Source organism: Aphelocoma coerulescens, chromosome 3 (assembly GCF_041296385.1).
Source record: "Aphelocoma coerulescens isolate FSJ_1873_10779 chromosome 3, UR_Acoe_1.0, whole genome shotgun sequence".
Lineage (NCBI taxonomy): Eukaryota > Metazoa > Chordata > Aves > Passeriformes > Corvidae > Aphelocoma > Aphelocoma coerulescens.
In genome coordinates this window covers 13,768,244-13,786,079 of record NC_091016.1, presented here as the reverse complement: position 1 = coordinate 13,786,079, position 17,836 = coordinate 13,768,244, and the positions used below count along the sequence as shown (strand labels likewise).

Here is a 17,836-nt window from a genome sequence, read left to right as displayed (position 1 = left end):
AGAGAGCTGACACAATATTTTTGCAGAAGTGAATAATACTTTCTGCAGTCTCACACTGGTGGAATTCCAAAGATAATAAAAATTATATTTAGCTGCCTAACTAGCAAGCCTCACACAAAAGAACATTCAATTAAAAAATGCAAATGCTTTTTTTTTGGCTAGCAAAGAAATGTTCCACAGCGATTCCCACTGATTTCAAGAGAAAGCAAAGTTAACGTTGAGCATGGAGGTGTTTTGAGAATCTCAGCTGTGTCAGCAAAGAACTGAATTTAACAACCTTATTAAGGAGTGCAGCAGATACTTCTGGTTTTTCTAAACATTAAGTCAGAAGCTGTGGCCCTCACACTTCAATAACAAAGGCAGCTCACCACAGCTTCTTCGTTAAACTTTAGTGCTATTAAGAAGAAAGCCCCACCACACACCACACTCGCTCCTAAAGCACAGCTGCAATGAACGCCACAGGCCAGGCACAAGGCACAGCATTTTAAAGTAAAGTATGTATCAGCTCGGTTCCCAGTGAACAGTGAACTGTCTCAAATCCACGTTATAGAGGTTGGATCAATCTTGCAAACACAAGCCATTGCTGAAAAGAGGCCCTGAACTGAAACAGCCTGGAAAATGTATTAGATATTAATCCTAGCAGAAAGTATTTCTACCAAGCAAGTTAAAACACATTATGGCAAAACTTAAATTAAACACATCCTTAAAAAGCTTGCCTTGCAGATGCAAGCTCCCTTATGTGAGGAAGTAAATTACTGAGGGGCTGTCAAGGGGAAAATATTTGCTAGCATAAGATTGTTTTCTTTAATGTTTATCCAGTCTGAAATAAATACAAACTCTCTCTTTTGCTCACAACATCTTTCTACATTTCTTGGGAAAAGGCTTGACCCTTCTTTATTCTTGCAGTGAATTGGATGCAGCCCCTTCCCTACTTCAACTGTTCAAAGTTAATTGCTTTGGCTGATTATTTTTTCATATTGCTGTCGCACCTACAACTTCTACCTAAGGAAGTGGTGTCCTGATGCCAAAGTGTTTATGGTTGAAATAAGTTATGTTTACCCAGATCAATCCATACAAGACACAATGTAATTCATCTTGAGATGAGCTGATTTCCACTGAGCTCCAGACTGGCTAGCTTAAAGCCAGCTCAGCTCTCTCCAGGCTACCTTTCAGCTGCTGCTGTCATTGTAGTGAAGACACACTCACACAAAAAGTGCTGCAAAAAAGGAGTATTTCAATCTTCACTGGGTAACTAGTCAATTGGGACACAGAGGCACCAAGTCACTTGCCTAAGGTCACACACACAGTTGGCCAGTGGTGAGAAACTCAGCTTCTATATCTTGACTCCTTACTCAGTGGCTTAATTCTAAAAGCAACACTCCCAACAACACCATTACTGTGACTAGAAGGGAAATTAAGATTTCTGCCAAGAATTACAACAGTCTTGGAGCTCAGACAGATGACTGAATTATCAGAGCTTCATGTGTTTGTGTCTATCAGCTGAGCCACAGTAACTGACCGTGCGTGTGTTTTCAGCCCACAACAAACAAGGGGTAAAACACATTAAACTGCAATCTTTTACACTGAGGTTTACTGTTACAGACTTTGCTTCATGCTTGTTAGATGCCAAGAATGTGCCAAGGGTCACTTATTGCTGCTCAATGGACACAAGGTAATCTGTCAAGGAGGGATAACTCAAATGTGTGTCTGAGCCTGAAAATAAACACAGTAGAAATCTGGATCCCTCTTGGCACAGTATTTTAACTCCTTAACTCAGAATGCCATTGTAATGTTTTTCAACTTTTCAGTAATTGCCATTTTTAGAGTTTGAGCTGCTCTGGTCAATTATATAAAGGTTTGCAATTTATGCTGCAACACAGTATCAGTGAACACCAGTGACTCATGATGTATAGTTCCTGCAATATTTACAGTCACCATTGGCATCTATACCTTAAAGTCCAAACAAGAGAGTTTTTCCAGTCTTTTGTTTACATCGGGAGAATCCATCGTCTTTGTAAACTGAATAAAGCAGAGTTGGTTATGGTCCTCAAATGACAAGATGATGAAATTGTCTGTAAGAACAGCTGAAAAAAAAAAATTGTCAGCACTGTAATACCTGTCTCCTGTCTCTAGGAACAAAACAAACACTCCACTGAGATGCTGCAAAAAGCAATTGTTTTCAAGACAGTGTCTTAAATATTACACTGAAAGCCCTGCAATATCCTAAAACATATCTCATATCAAATTGCCACTACATTCAAATATACATTTTATGCCCTTCCACATTAATTTTCATCTCAGTACTCAGCCTTCAGTATTTTCTTTTTCCTATGGTTACATCCACCAGTATTTCAGAAATGCACCTCATACAACTTAGCTTGTCTTAAGAGCAATAAAAGCAAATTAGTACTGGAGGTGTATCTGGTATTTTGACATTGTAAGGTTCCTGGTGCTGCTGCAGACACCAAGGAGACTGTTACATGCAGGATTAGGCTTCCAAGGGGTTATGAATTCGTTGAAAGCTTCACATGGGGGTACCCAAACAATATAAGCAACCAAGATGGAAAAGACTCCATTGAAGTCTGGGAAAGCTCAGTGGAATCCCCACTGTTGTCATACAGGGGTGCTAGACCAAATTAGTTCAACATAAAAGTGATTAACTAATCTGACAATAAAAACTACTTAGAAAATAGTATCTAGGGTTTTTCCCAAGTGTTACCCAGTTATTCAAGCAGCACCCACACTTGAAGAGATGTCTGAGTATGAAGTGAGTCATCAGGGTAAGTAGTACCAGATCACTGAAGAATCACTGCTGGTTTAAAATAAAGCTAGAAAGCTGTGCTCAGACTAAACTCAGAAATCTCTCCTAAGAGGAAAATGCCAATTAAAGTGGAACTAGATTTAGAAACAAACAAACCAAACTCTGTGGAATAACCTCTGAAAAACAAACTGGAAAAAAAAGCATTTATTACTAATATCCCAGATTCTTAAATAAATTTTACATATCCTTAAGTAGACTGACAGTTTAGTCTTACATATAAGCATGGAAAACTGGCTACTCAGCTTTGCTTTTCTTTAGTCTGATTTATAACCACTTGCATTTTCCAGCAGTCATGTCCTGGCACAACTCTGAAGTAGCTGGTATGAAAATGCTAAAGGGTAGAGTTTAGAGCCAAATAATTGCCTTTGAAATGTAACATCAACACTAGCTTTTTTGGGGGAAAAAAAAAAGTGATAAAGCATCTGATAAGATGATTCAGAAGCTAGAACTGAGATCCTGCACACACATGAAAATTGAAAACCACTGAATATGGTACCCTCAATATGTATGTACACAGTTAAAATATTTTGATGTCCTCACAGACATAGTTTATGTTAAAGATGAGCTGCAGCACACCTCAGATGCTGATTAAATTTTGCCTATAAATAATAAGAATCAGGAGGACTTTCTTAGACGCAGGAGGATTATAAAAGCAGTAGTAATTCTGTATTTTGTGCACACAGTCTGACCTTTATTCCAAATGTTAAGAGGACATGCTACTCCGAATGAGAATTACAACATTTCATAAGTAATTCTGGCAGATTGTAGCCCTTATCCATTTCTGAAGTAAGAACTATTCGTTTTATACAGGCTTCTTGTACTAAATGTAGAATTTCTCTTGGGCAACTTTACAATCACAAATGTAATTTGAAGTCAGATTTGGAAAGATGTGCTATTTTGTTGAATTAAAATTAATTTCCTCTAGGACAACATTATCTCATGTTTCTCATGTAAGGATAGTTCAGTATAAAAATTTGTATTTTGAGCACTATTTGTGTGGATAACAAAAGCACCTTCTTTTATTGTTCATGACAATAAAAACTGTATTGCAATGAAAGTTATTGAGTGGTTTGCTTTTACTGAACAGAGGCAATTTTATTTCACCTTCAGACCTGGGTATTAGCAAACATGGAGGTTTAAGAAAATCTTGAATAAGTGAAAATAAGGACAAAACATTACATAATATTATTTATGTAATAAATACAGTGGTCTAAATGTAGCAAAACATATTTGTTGCTTTATTGTTGCTTTAGTTGTAAGCTTTTTTAGTTAGCAGTATTTCCTAAACAAATATTTGCATTTCTATGACATATTAAGCCAAGGTAAGGCATGATACATATAATTTATTTTTTTATTATTTTTTAAAGACAAAGTACTCCAAATAATTTCTGCAAACTACTTTGATTTGGATATAACATTAGACTCCATGCTTTTCTAATTTTTTTCCTATCTGAAAGTAGGAAATCCTCCCTCCAGAAACAGAGGGCAAAAAAATCTAGATGGAATTAGTAGTCCAGTAATTAAGGTGAAGAGTGAAAAAAAGAAGACGATAGTAAACATGTTCTGTGCTCTCTGTGTAATTAGTTAACAAAAAATGAGGTCAGGGTTACATTTTTTTATAAATAAAGATTCTACTAACATAGTTATATTAATGTTAATTTTCAAGACTAAACTACAATATATTGATAAGATCAGAGGGACACAGTATTGTAGTTTCTTAAAAAACTAGGCCAATATACAATTGATGCCTGGGTAGAGAGAAAAACAAATCATTAAAGATCAAACCAGAATTAAGCTCATATTCTTACTAGAAGGATGTAATGTGAGTCTACTCTTAAAGAATTTGGAAGGTAGTGCACATGTAATACAGCTCACACCAAAATTTCATACTCCTGCTTGTGCAGAAGCCAAGATACCAGTTGATTTCTCAATGATATGAGTCATATCATACAGCTGTGGAAAAAAGGATGTTTTTGTAAGTTTTCTTCTGCATTAAATGAAAACCTAATTTTTAGCAGTCACTAGTTAATAACAGTAGTGAGATTCTGGGTATCAAGAAACTGAATGAGAACACCTCCACATAACTAATGTTATCCAGCCTTTTTTAATAACAGCTTTATCCCATGTAATTATTCAATTGGCTAATGTTTGGTTCTGTCCCATTCTCCCACTTACGAAATAAACATGACAAGTTCAAATGGCATGTTCACAGCGGTTACAATGTGTAAGAAATGGAATTTTAGAAACCCATGCAGCATTTGACAAGCCTGAAAACTTTGATGTTAAATATTATTCTTAAAGTGTTCTTAGTCCTGAGGGTTGTAACTATAGCATTACATGCAATTACTTGTTGTGTTTGCAAGTCCCCAGTGGCAATAATTAGTCTACCTGTTGACATACTGTTTCTCTACTCTATTGTTAATGTAGGCAATTGATTTGCACATGGCTGTAATTACCATCACTGATGGTGTCGGAGATGAGCTTCCCCACCAGGGTCCTGTCAATCACCACTTTCTCCAGCTGTGGCCCAGAAAGGCTTAGGGACACCAAAGCACCTGAGTGAAAGAGGAGCTGAATCCAAAGAGCGAGAAAACAAGGCATCAGAAATCATTAATAAAGTGAAACATTCTAAGGTACATATTAGCAGCCGTCCATCACGTAGTAATCTGATTTTCAAAATTACAAAAATGAATTATCATTGACGTGAAGATGTCTTATAATGACTTTGAAAGCTTTTTCAATGAGAGATGCAACATGACACCGAATTATAAGGGCACAAGAACTACAATTGCTGAACTCTGGAAGAAGCAGCTAAGTTCCCAAACGTTACATAAAATGTACTGAATTAGTTTGTTAAAAACAGAGATCAAAATTCTGTTCTGAATGAGGGAATGAATTACACTGATCACTCACTCTATCATCCACGGACCTGATTTTTTCTGTATAAAGTAACTGCATAGTCTGCATGTAAAAACATATAAAGTAGGGTTTAATATAATTCTATATTATTATCACAGATTAAAACCAGCACCTTTTTGCTATCCTTGTTATTTCTGGTCATTCATATATTGTTTAAATTAAATAATTGTGCCCTACCACAGAGATAGCTGTGAGCTCCCAATAAATCCATTCACTCCTTGACACAATGTTATAGATGTCTCTCTTAGAAAGAAAGAATTTAAACTATTGGACAGAACAGTCAGAGGGTTATTTCAAAATTAATTGAATATTCATGCCTAATTAATTTAAATTAAATGACATATAATCTTGAATACTAAGTTACAGTATTTATCAGCTCCTTCTTATGCAATATCTTCTATGAGAGAGAGAATGCTCAGCGGGAGGAGTTATGAAAAACATTTATTTTTGCATAATTAAACCATTAGTCATTTTCTGAATGCAACTACTACAGCAAAGGAATTCAGAAAATAAAGCCCATAAAAGGAATTCTCAGTGGAAAGACCATTGCAGACAAGTCCAGAGGGCCCACCAAAGGCCAGGAATCTGGCGCTCCAGCTCTTACTTCTACCTAACATTCAATTTTTAAAGAAATCTCTGTGCTTTTAAAAAACTTAACTACTAAAGAAACACTTGCTCTTGTAGGAGAATTTGGCAGAAAATATTCCCCTTTGTTCTGTGCTGGAGCTGTGAGACAAACACGGTTGCAATATAATCTTTAGAACTTTCTTGCAGTGAAATCCACTGGACTGTATAATAAATAAAAAGTATGAGGAACAGGAATGTAGTGATCTATTTGGGCATACCCCTTGTGCAATGCTCTGCTCCTGATAATTCAGTTATGGAAACTCTCAGTTTTACATATTTTGCTATATTACTATACCTCTGTGCTCTCCAAGGAATAGAACAAGTGTTAAAGAAATTACCTTCTTGCTCTAACACCTTTAACCAACATTTTTTAAAAATAAAGTCTAGTAATGTGTGAAACAGAAACAAAAAAAATCTGCAATGTGGAATTAATTTCTAAGAACAAATGATCAGTTCCCATCCTGCCAAAGTCTAATCATACATTTATTTGACAGATACATATAGTCAATGTTTCAATATTCCCTGTCAGGATGGATGTCCTTTAAGGTTTTGTCCTAGTAAAAATGTTAGACACGCTTACACTCATGCAGCTTTTATTACCATCTTTCAAAACTTCAATTTGGCCTTATGTTGAAGTTAGATTAGATAAAATCACAATTTATTTCCAACTTGGCAACATGAAGTCCAGCAAGGTTTGACTACAGTTGGCTATAACTGTCCGAAAAACCTGCTGGAAAAAGTGAGGGTTGAAACCCAGGAGCTGCCAAATGATGATGTAGGGAACAATCAAGCAAAATTACATAAATACTCTAGAAATCTCAGTTCTAAATTATGGAAGGGATATCAGCCTGATAGGGGAGAGTAAAACACCCCCAATCTTTCAGTGTTATGTGCCAACAAGAGGGATGGTGCAGTCAGGGTGTAAATTCACTTTATGACTATGTATTAATTTCCTGGTAATGGCATAAATCACACCTGTTACAGAGCTATAATAGAAATCAATGAAAACCTCTCCAGTGTTTCATGACAAGACATTTATATACATATAAAATGTTGTGCTAATGGGTGTGCTTTGCTTTGCATCTATGAAACTGGTCATTAAACCAGTGCTATGGATTTTCAGTCTTGTATAGATCTCTACATATCACTATGGCATGCCAGAACCACAGATAGTAGGTAAAAGTAGAATCATTTCCATGACTTTTATTGTTTCTCCCATTGTGCTCCCTCCTTCTTTCATTTTACAGCAAAACATTCTTTCCCATTATTCTCCTCAGAAGTTTGAGACACTTGGGAAAATCTTAAATTGTAATTTAAGCAATTTTTGTTATAATAACTTAGTGTGGTTGGTCCATAGGTTTAAGTTCATCCTTCTAGGAACTTCAGAGTCTAAATTTAAAAAGTTAATCAGAGACCTTAAAAACTATATGGCCATGTAAGGTTAGGATTTTATCCATCTCCCTTTAAAAATCTTTGGATTAGAACTGAGGTTTTTTAAAAATTAGTTCTTAGAGTTTACCATGAAGTACAAGCAGATACTTAAAGAAAGCAGGGCAGTGACAGAGTCACTACCCCTGGAAGTATTAAAGACATGTAGATGTAGAACTTAAGGGTGTGTTTTAGTGATAAACTTGGGAGCATTAGGTTAACAGCTGGACTCACTCTTACATGGTTTTTCAACCCTAAATGATTCTATGATTCTGTGCTATCTTTCATCAAAAATATTCCATAAAAGAGAAAATCTTTATGTGCTCAAATTGAACCCACTATTTCAATTTGCTACATTCTGTGTAGTCTGTGCAAAGACTGTTCCATGATAATAAGATTTAGGTGCTGTTACACATAAGCTTGACTAGTTAAACTCATATTTTGGTGGATGGGAGCAGTCCAATCACAAGCAAGAATGAATATAAAGCAAATAGGGAAGATTGCAAACTTGGCTTGAACACCGATACACAGTGATCCAATTCCAAAGGGAACAGCCCATCAGTGCTAAGGAATAAAAGCCAATATAAGAGGCATTATTTACACAAGGCACTACATCATTCCATCTAACAGATACTAAATTAGGGAAAGAAATTCACAATGATGGAACACATCATAAATTTTTCAGATTGAAGTACTGTGATGGGAAAAATAAAATCAAAGAGTTATCTCCAGAGCTTAAACAGTCACAAGGTGTTCCTAAATAAAATATGAAAACATGACTTCATACCTATTGGAAGAATAAGGCAGAAACTTTGTACTTGAATGCAGTTCGAGTAAAATGCTTGGACACCTGGTCATTTTACATGCTGGGAAGGAAGGGACACTTAATTTCTCTGTTATCGAGGAGTTCAATGTGAAGACTTTGGTAGAAGGGATTATGTATTTTATATGCAAAAAGTTGTTCTCTACTGATCAAGAAAGACATAAGCAGCAGAGGATTCTCAGGGAAAGACTTAGCCCTTCCCCAATAGCAAAGTGCTCCAATACGTATTTGAGTTAGTTTTTATTAAGCAAAGGACTTAAGTACAGGTTCATGACTTATGGACTTTAGTACAACTTAAGCATCTACTTAAGTGGATCCCTTTATCCTCAGAAGCCTGAGCCCTTGACTCTTCATTCATGCAGCTCAGCTGCTTATCAGCCCTTCTACCTAAAAAGATACCTGTGGAGCAAAGCCAGGATTTGCTTCTATCTGATTGAAATTGGAAGAGAAGGAAAATATGCCTGTAAAAAATATTGCTGCAAACTGTTTTCCCTTAGAGAGTCCAACTGACAAAGGAATATGCAAAAGGAGAAGAGAATTGCAAAGCAATTCTTGTTCAAGCAGGTTCCCAGGGTTTTTCCCCACCTCTTCATTCCAGATTGCTTTCTTAGCCACCCCACCGTAATTATGGTGTTGCATGCCTTATTACAGACGAAGTTATTGTTGTTACACGTTACTGTTTCACAATAATCAATGCATTTGTACTTCTAGCTCCAAATATCTAAAACCACACAACACATTAATGGTAGTGATCAAAAGCAACCAAAAGAATTTAATATGAGGGCAGTGTTCCTCTTGGTAATTGGGGATGAGTGCTGGCTTCTCATGTATTCTAGACAGAATGTCTTGGTTTTGGTATCAAATGTGTTATGTCACCATGTGTCTTGCTAAATCAGTTTGCTAATGGGCATTGTAGCTGATAGAACAAGCCAGAAAATATTGCTGTGGACCTCAATTCAGAATCCAGTTCTAAGTATGTTGACAATGGCAATAGAAAAACTATTTATATACATACATAAATTGCAACACAAATACAACTAAATGAAATCAAAACAAGTTAGCAAAGTATACATAAATCTTTTTCATTAGCAGGTAACAGATATGATTCATAGCTAGTGCTTGGCTTTTATACAATAAAATGTAGGACAATGTTGGCATGTGTTTAATTTAACATCATAATGCAAATGTAAAACTAAAAAATTTTGGAAATCAAATGTTTCAGCCAGATCTCATTTATTTTTACTGCCTTATATTGTAAAACCAAACCTTAACCAATGGCATCATTTCATAGGAAGATTTCATGATTTTGTGGCAAAACTTCAAGGTGTTCCAGAGAATTAGAGAAGGACACCAAGAAAAGAAGCAGCCAGAGCTGAGCTGAGTAAACTCAACCATACTGATAAAATTAATTGCTCAGGTTATTACTCCTTGGCAGGGAAAGCTGAGGAGTACAGTGGCATCTTATTGTAAAGACTTCTTGTCTTTTTCCTCTCATCCTTCTTTTATGGTCTATTTATTTTCCTTTGACATCAGCTAACTGAAGATTACAGGATTATTTCAGCAACTCAGCACAGGTCATCAAAGTTGGGGGTCAGAAGTACCATACAGAAATGGTGTGGGTTCAGATCCTATTGGAACAGAGCTAAAGAAAAGACCTCAGTCCTTTAGGATTCACCTAAGGTCTTTTAAATATGAGAGCAAGCTCCTTGACAAAATTCCCTGTACTGTCTAGGTTGTGTTTACATGAACTGCCACATCATCTATTTCAGAAACTCTAAGCAGTGCTGGAATGTATACTTAGGACTGCAAAAATAAAGGCCAGCGGGGTTCTTTTGGCCATGGACAAGGACGTAAATATGAAACTTCCAATGCACTGATTGGGCACCAAAAAAGACCATAATAGGATAAATTTTGATGCATAAAATGAAACTCTAAGAAAGGTAGAAAGCCAGGCCATCATTATGGTCGTTCTAAGCAAATTCGTATAGAAAAGACAACTTTGAGAAATAGACTCATGCAATGGACAAGATAATCTCCAGGCAAAACAACTGGGTTTCTCTCTGGGGCATATGCATGAAGTCTAATTGGCCATTTGCATGTAAACAGTTAACATGACAGCACGCTTATTTTTAGCTGATGCGTGTTTAAAATAACAGCCCCCAATTTCTGCCTGTGGGCCAGTTCTAAGATGGAAGTGCTGGAGGAAGGGTGAGGAATTAAGAATAGTGGTATTTAGGTTACAGAAGGGACACTGGCAGCAGCCCTATGCTTGTTTTTCACAAAATCTGAGGGAAATCATACTACTCTTTTAAAGAATAGTCTTGTTTTCATTGCATCACCTTTCAGTTTTCTTTCCATCTGTCTTGCTCAAGGTACAGCAGCCATTGAGTTTTTGGATGCCACATTGCTACTACAATACAAAGGGAACTGCTCCTGCTTCAGCTACAGATATGGCAGATTCGAACACAAATAACATTTAATGAAAAATGGGAAAACGTAGCTGTTGAGTTAAATATTTTAATTTCTATAAAGCAGCTTATTTGAAATTGTATTGCTACTAAAAACAAAGGCAAAATAGATACTATAATTAAACCATATACTCAAATTTAGCCCCAAACATTGAAATTATGATAATCAGGGTAACTTCCTACATGTTCGTGCTGTTTGTCTGTAATGTTGCTTTAACTCTCCAGAGTTAATGCAAACATGGACTCTTACCACTAGCTCTGGTATTCACCCAAAAAAGGCTGTGAATACAGCAGTGTTATGCCACAGATGACACCATTGCATGGTAAACACTCTCTGCTGAAACAGTTAATTAGTATTCTACTTAGAAGTAAAAAATAAATATACAACATCTTTTCCAGAAGCTTCAGAACATTTGCATCGAAAAGGTACAGTCCAATTACTGCTGCCAAATGCTCAAAGACAGATGAGCAGCAGAAAAACAAACCATCTGACATCAAAATTGATAGAAGACAGCTTTTCTGTTCTAGACTCTTCCAAATGATTCATTTTTCTCTATTTTATTTTCATTTGCTGGAGGTCTTTTATTTTTGGGAAGACAGAAAGTGGAATAACACAATTGTTTTGGCAAAACATTCTAACCCTTGTTGGAGACTTCAATAATCAGTCACTATTAAACAAAACACATTTTGTTTTGTGATTTGAGAAACCAAAAGCAGAATTTAAGGACAGGGAAATGACTATAATTTTTATCTATAACTTTCACTCTGGCTATGTTATAACCTATACCATCACTTATACTCTGGCCTTAGCAGCCATCTAAAAAAACCACTCAAATACTAAATTTATTAAACTACCCCTTTACATGGTTCAATACCTAATATGCTAGGATGAAAACACCCATCTCTTTTCTTTCCCATCTTGTAGAAGAAATAAGTTAAATTGTATTCATTTCGTTCATGTTGATGTAAGCCTGAAATAGCTTATAGTGTGCTAAATCAAAAAATAAAAAAGAGTTTTATACAGAACTGATAGTGAGCCAAAGGTGTTATATTGTAATGGCAGGATGACACATCCTGGCAAGAAGTTTACTTTTCCAAAGTATGTATTGTACACACTGCAGGTGGATGCTGCTGAATGGGAGGGGAAGGAAAATGATAAAGGGAGAATGGACAGGGAGAGCAAATGAAAAGACAGCAAACTGGGAGGCAAATGAACGCACTCACACCTAATTGACTTAGTATTTCTTAACCAAATTTCTTTCCTAATCAGAACAATAATGACAGGGAAAAATTATTTCCCCCAAATTAGCATACAATTAATATTTAAATCAGCTCTAGAAGATTAACATTCACAGATGTATACTATGTAATTTGTATGTTGATCTGATAGGCAAATGTAGCTTAGACAATCATATTTTTATAACATATGAAAAGACTACAAACCATCTGGCATGTCAAGTATTTAAACATTTTGCTATTCTTCAAGGCATTTCTGGAATTTTAGCTGTACAGTGTTCAGATAGTTAACAAACATTCTGCTGACACACATTTGAAACTACTTGAATAAGAAGAAAAAAATTATGAGTTTGAAAAAGTATAAAAATTAGAAGACAAAATTCCTTTTTTGAAACAGTAATATTGACAAGTATTCCACATGCCAAAGCAGTTTCAAATATGATGCATTTTCCTCATGAAGGTTGTATAAACATATAAAATTCACTACATACGCTTTTCAGAAGAAGCACATGATTGTGGAGCACATCATGTTCAGCTCTCTTCCCTGCCCTACTGTTCTGTCTTAATGAGGATGTGAAAAAGGGTTTCTTGTACACAAAATGTGGAACTCATATAGCCAGAGAACACAACTATATGTGTGCCACATGTCACAATATCTTTTATTCCATGACTTGATTAATGATCTAGTTGGTTTAGAGTTATAACTTCCCTCCCATATTACACAAGCATAAAGTAAAAAGATTTGTGACAGATATGTAAATAATTAAGACATAAAAATAAAGACCTGTCTATATGTTTTAATATATAGCTGCTCCCTCAGCCTGCTATTTTGAGGTACAGGATGTTTTCAGTTTCCCCAAACAATAATAGTAATAATAACAATAATTAACAATAATAATAGTCATCATCATCATCATCACCATCATCTCACAGACTCAGGGCCCTTTAATGTAATTTCTTTGTGTTGATAAACCCCAGGCTTTTTACTTGAGGGATGTATTTCAGGGTAGAAATTTAAATAAACCAAATCTACGTATTAAGGGCCAACATATTTTAAAAAATCCAATGATTTTTTGTGTTAACATTTTAACATTACTGCTCCCGTCACTGAATGGCTCTTCAGCACCACTGACTGAACACTGCAAGACCTTTTGATGACACTGTACCTGGCAGGTATGTTTGTTCTTCCATTTGCTCAGCACACATGGACTGTTCTGCATTAAGTCCTAAAGGACAACAGAAAACAGAGAGTGGAGTTGGCAGCACACATTGTCACTATCAGTTAACAGACTTCTGATTTTCAAGTTTACAGATGAAAAATGCCACACAAAGATGCAGCTGTTTTAGAAGAGCCCACCAGACAAAAGCACATTTATCATCACTGGGAGAGTTGGATCTTTATGAAAATTAAAGCTGTTGAAAGAGGTTTGAAAACCAGATTAGCTCTTGCTGTGCTCAAAACTTTCTGAACCATACCTCTACCTCCTTGAGTGCATCTCTCAGTTTGTCTGGTCGCTTGGTTTTCAGGATCCAAGGATAATCTCGAGCTGTCAAATAAAAGTGGGAGAAAAAAAATAAACAAGGTAGAGAACTGTGTATATATAAGTGACTGTATATATATATACATGTAGGTGTGTGTACAAACATACATTTATATTTGTAATTTTTAAGAGTTCTTTGAGTTGAACTTCCTTTTCTGTGGAACCTTACATATAAAACTTACCTACAGCTGGAAGGAAATGGCTGTAGTTTCTATTGCCAAAGGATCTGGTTTTGGAAGGCTCAGTCACAGGAGCAGTCAGCATGCTCTGTCCACACTGACCATGACTTCCCCATGGCAATTGTGTGCAAAACTTACCCAGCTGCTAAGCACTTGCAGTGAAAAAGTATCTGTTGTTCAGTATATTAACTCAGTTTCAAGTCTCAAGCATCCTAAACAGATTCTATTCTTCTGAATTAACATTTCATTGCCTAATTTAAAAAAGCAGGCACTAACATGTCTGCAAAATATATATGCATGAATATATGCATATACAGAAGTATTAACAACAAGCAATTGTGAATGCCATAACTTATGGAGTATAGTTATTTATAGGGTGTTCTTGAAAATTTGGTCTGAACAATCTGCCAAGTCAAGCAAAGATGAAACTGCATGACTGCTGAAGTCCTTTGACAAATTTATTAGTGTTCAGCACACTATTGTGAAAATTCCAGCCTAATACATTAATTCTAGCAACCAGGAGGCAAAGCTTCCTCTGGAGTTGCCAGTAATTGGCTTGTTTCATGGCTGAGAATCAGGCTCTAATAACTTGTGAAATTTCTTCATTTAAAAGTGAGCAGTTTTCTGTTCATAAGTGTACAATAAAAACCATGAGAAACTAGAACACATTGTTTATAACCTATTCCTATTTAAAGGAAACCTGATGAAAAGTTTTGAGCTCCAAGCTGTCAGTTTGTATGCCAACTTCCAGACTGAATGACTTAGCAGTTATGCTTAAACCTCCCTGCAAAAAGGAGCTTACAATAGAAGTGCTATAGAGTGAAAAAATGAAGGATTTCATATATCAACAAAGGAGGACACCAGCATACAACTTCTCTTTGTGTTTCATTGGACTGAAGCCAGCATTGGTGGAACTGTTATGATAATATTAATTAGGCATGTAAGATCACATTTTCAATGGGTGCCTTCATAAATACTGGAATATTTATCCACATATGCAAAATGGGAAACTGCCTGGACAGATACCAAACTACCTGTACAAATCAACAGCTGTGAACAAAGTTCCCCAGTGCTCCTCCTTCCAAAATGTGCTGTGCAGGCTTTGTGCCGGGGGCACCCCTGCATTTCCAGGGACAAGGTGCAGCAGCTTGAGTCCCTTTTGCCTGTCACACGTGCAAAAGGCACCACTGGGGCTGCTGGTGACAGGGTTTATCTGGGCCTGCTCCTCCTTTCACACATGCAGCGCCTGTGGGACAGCACTACCCTGAGCACAAGGGATGCAAACCTGTGAGGCTCCTCCCTGCCTCTAACCCTCCCTCACCTTCCCAGAGCTGCACTGATCCTGTCTGACACAGAATTCTCTGCAGTGGGTGTGGATTTGCCACATGGCTGCACCTTCACACCCATCCCCAGCGGGGCTCCGACCTGCTCCAAACACATCTTGCAGTGCTGGAAAGAACGAATCCTTCCAGAACACATTTTGCCTTCATATGTATGCACAATTCCATGGGAATTTTCATTTGGATAAACTAACAGCATAGACATTGCTTTGTGAAGTTGTCTAAAAATCATTAGATTTTTCAGAGTTGTCATGTAATAATGTTTGAACATTAATGAAAGCTCTGAGCAATGCAGAAGTTGTAAAACTCGAGCTAAAGAAAAGTTGTACTACTATAAAAATCTTTAACTGTCACAGTACTGCTGTGTGATAGCATGAACTGAAATTGCTTTTAACCACGTAATGCAGGGACAGTGTAAATGATTCAAAGCTAAAACCGTTCTATGAAGGCAGCTGATTATTAATCAGGAATTTGATTTTGGCTGAAAGTATTTTAGTTACAATTTTCAGTTTTAAGGCAGTTGGTGTTGCAAGTCAAGAGATGGTTTGGAAAATGTTTATTCCTCATCTGCTAAGTAAATTTCATAAAGAAAAATCTGGATTATTTTTGTGATTCCTTTTGACAATAGACTTGAAAAGCAATACACACTGCCATGCTTAGTGACAGGGAAAAAAACCAAACAGATTGCAAATATACCAGGATGGAATAATTATAATTTTTCAATTGTTTTGGGCTGTGTAGTTCTGTGATCATCAGTCTTAGATGACATGTGCAGAAAGTTACACTGGAAGCAGTCTGAGTTTATTTTAATGCTGTTCCAGGGGCATCACCAATCCAAATTAGCAATTTGGTCTTACTGTAAGAAGAAACCCAGAAAATATCCTTACATTCTGCTAGCTTTTGCCTCTCTTCTAAGTAACTGTGCTTCATCTGTGATGCTAAAGGAAAGAGGATGAAGAGATGAATTAATCCTTACAACTGCTGTCAGCAAATATTAATATTAGAGAGAGGACTAGCACAGTTGGATAAAACACAGAAATTTCCAAAACAATCAAGGCAGTCCCGATGCTTTCACCCTGCAAGGCAGATATCTTAAATTCGCAGTGGGAGAAAGGCTGCCACAGCCGCGCAGGTGGGCTGGCATCGCAGAGCCCCAGGCTCGCCAGGCACGGAGCGAGGTGAGCCGGGTCCGTCGGTCCGCCAGCGCAGCCGCACGTGAAACACAGCACTCGGACGGGCGAAAAGGGGGCGGAACTCCAGCCCCACAGCCCCTTCGGCCCGTGGGGAAACTTGCAGGATTGCCGTGATTAATCAGATAAAGGAAAGGGATCGCTCGCGCCGGAATGGCCATTCCCGAGAGCAGGCAGAGATGCCCTCTGTTGGGATCCCGACGATCACCCGGCCGTGCACTGGGCTCCACACGACACGAAATATCTTAAAATCCGTAAGAATTCAGGGTGTGAAATCCCAGTGAGGTTTCTAGTTACATAACGGTTTGTTTTATGTGAATATTTTTTCCTCTTTTTTTTTCCCTGTGGTTTAAAAAGTTTTTAAATACTCCTATGTAAACTGGGGTAGAAAAACTGTTTATTTACCCCATAGAAATACAGAGGCATATACTAACAAGAAATTTGAAGCTGCATTTTTAAGAGCAAGCAGTTGGTGTCAAACATTGGACATCTTGAAGTTTTGTTTCGTTTCAGTTATGGTTATTTATATTTTACCTGATTCTTTCTTGTCATAGTACTGGTGGATCCCAATGTCTTCATCTGTACAATTAAATGTAAATACATTAAATTATGGATGTGACACTAGAAACAGAATGCAACTTAGAAAGCAAAGTTCAGCACCTCAATTTTTGCCAGCTAAAGCAGTGTTAGGTGTTAAAACACAAGCACAGTATACAGCCTGAATACCACCAGGACTTTCAAGAACCAGCAGACAAGGCATGAAGAAGGATGTGACAAGCCCTTACATTTATTTGGAGCTGTCATTTCCTTTAAATACACTTTGATTCCCTTCCAGCTGCACACATGCAAAAGTATTTTTACCACCTCCCTAATTAGCATATTTTGTGTTCTTTCAGAAGGAAAGGTAAGGATCGTGGTGAAAAATGTATCTTGGAATAACTTAAAATGTTTTCTGATGCCTGACACAGCTGAGCTAAAGACAACAGGTTGGGGTATTTTTTAAGATTCAAGAACTCATAAAGCTGCTCTCTCAAAGGATTCAATATTCCTAATCTACAGGTATTATTGTCTACCTGGTTCCTGTGGCAAAGAAATTTGGATGCTTCAGCTGCATAGGGAGTGCAACTCCACCAGTCAGTTCCTGATGTGGCTGACATGTAAAGACTTAGGGGTGCCTTGGCAAGCTCCATTGGGTAGGTCCAAGTACAGCATTATGTTGCATCATTTTAAAATAATTAGTCACTGCATCCATATCCTCCTAAAG

At 37.0% G+C, this 17,836-nt stretch overlaps 1 protein-coding gene across 8 annotated transcripts in view; it reads right to left on the bottom strand.

Annotated features, from left to right (window-relative positions):
- The window catches only part of WDPCP (WD repeat containing planar cell polarity effector), a 155,815-nt gene that overhangs the window by 90,742 nt on the left and 47,237 nt on the right, over window positions 1-17,836 (bottom strand). For all 8 annotated transcript variants that reach the window (XR_011149651.1, XM_069009099.1, XM_069009100.1 and 5 more), the window contains exons 4-9: window positions 17,107-17,151; window positions 16,270-16,320; window positions 13,799-13,869; window positions 13,489-13,548; window positions 5,278-5,392; window positions 1,951-2,084 (exon numbers count right to left, since the gene is read on the bottom strand). Coding sequence is in view for 7 of the 8 variants with exons in the window: in XM_069009099.1 (XP_068865200.1) it covers window positions 1,951-2,084; window positions 5,278-5,392; window positions 13,489-13,548; window positions 13,799-13,869; window positions 16,270-16,320; window positions 17,107-17,151 (476 nt within the window). In the remaining variant the exon portion in view is untranslated. The remainder of the gene's footprint in view (window positions 1-1,950; window positions 2,085-5,277; window positions 5,393-13,488; window positions 13,549-13,798; window positions 13,870-16,269; window positions 16,321-17,106; window positions 17,152-17,836) is intronic.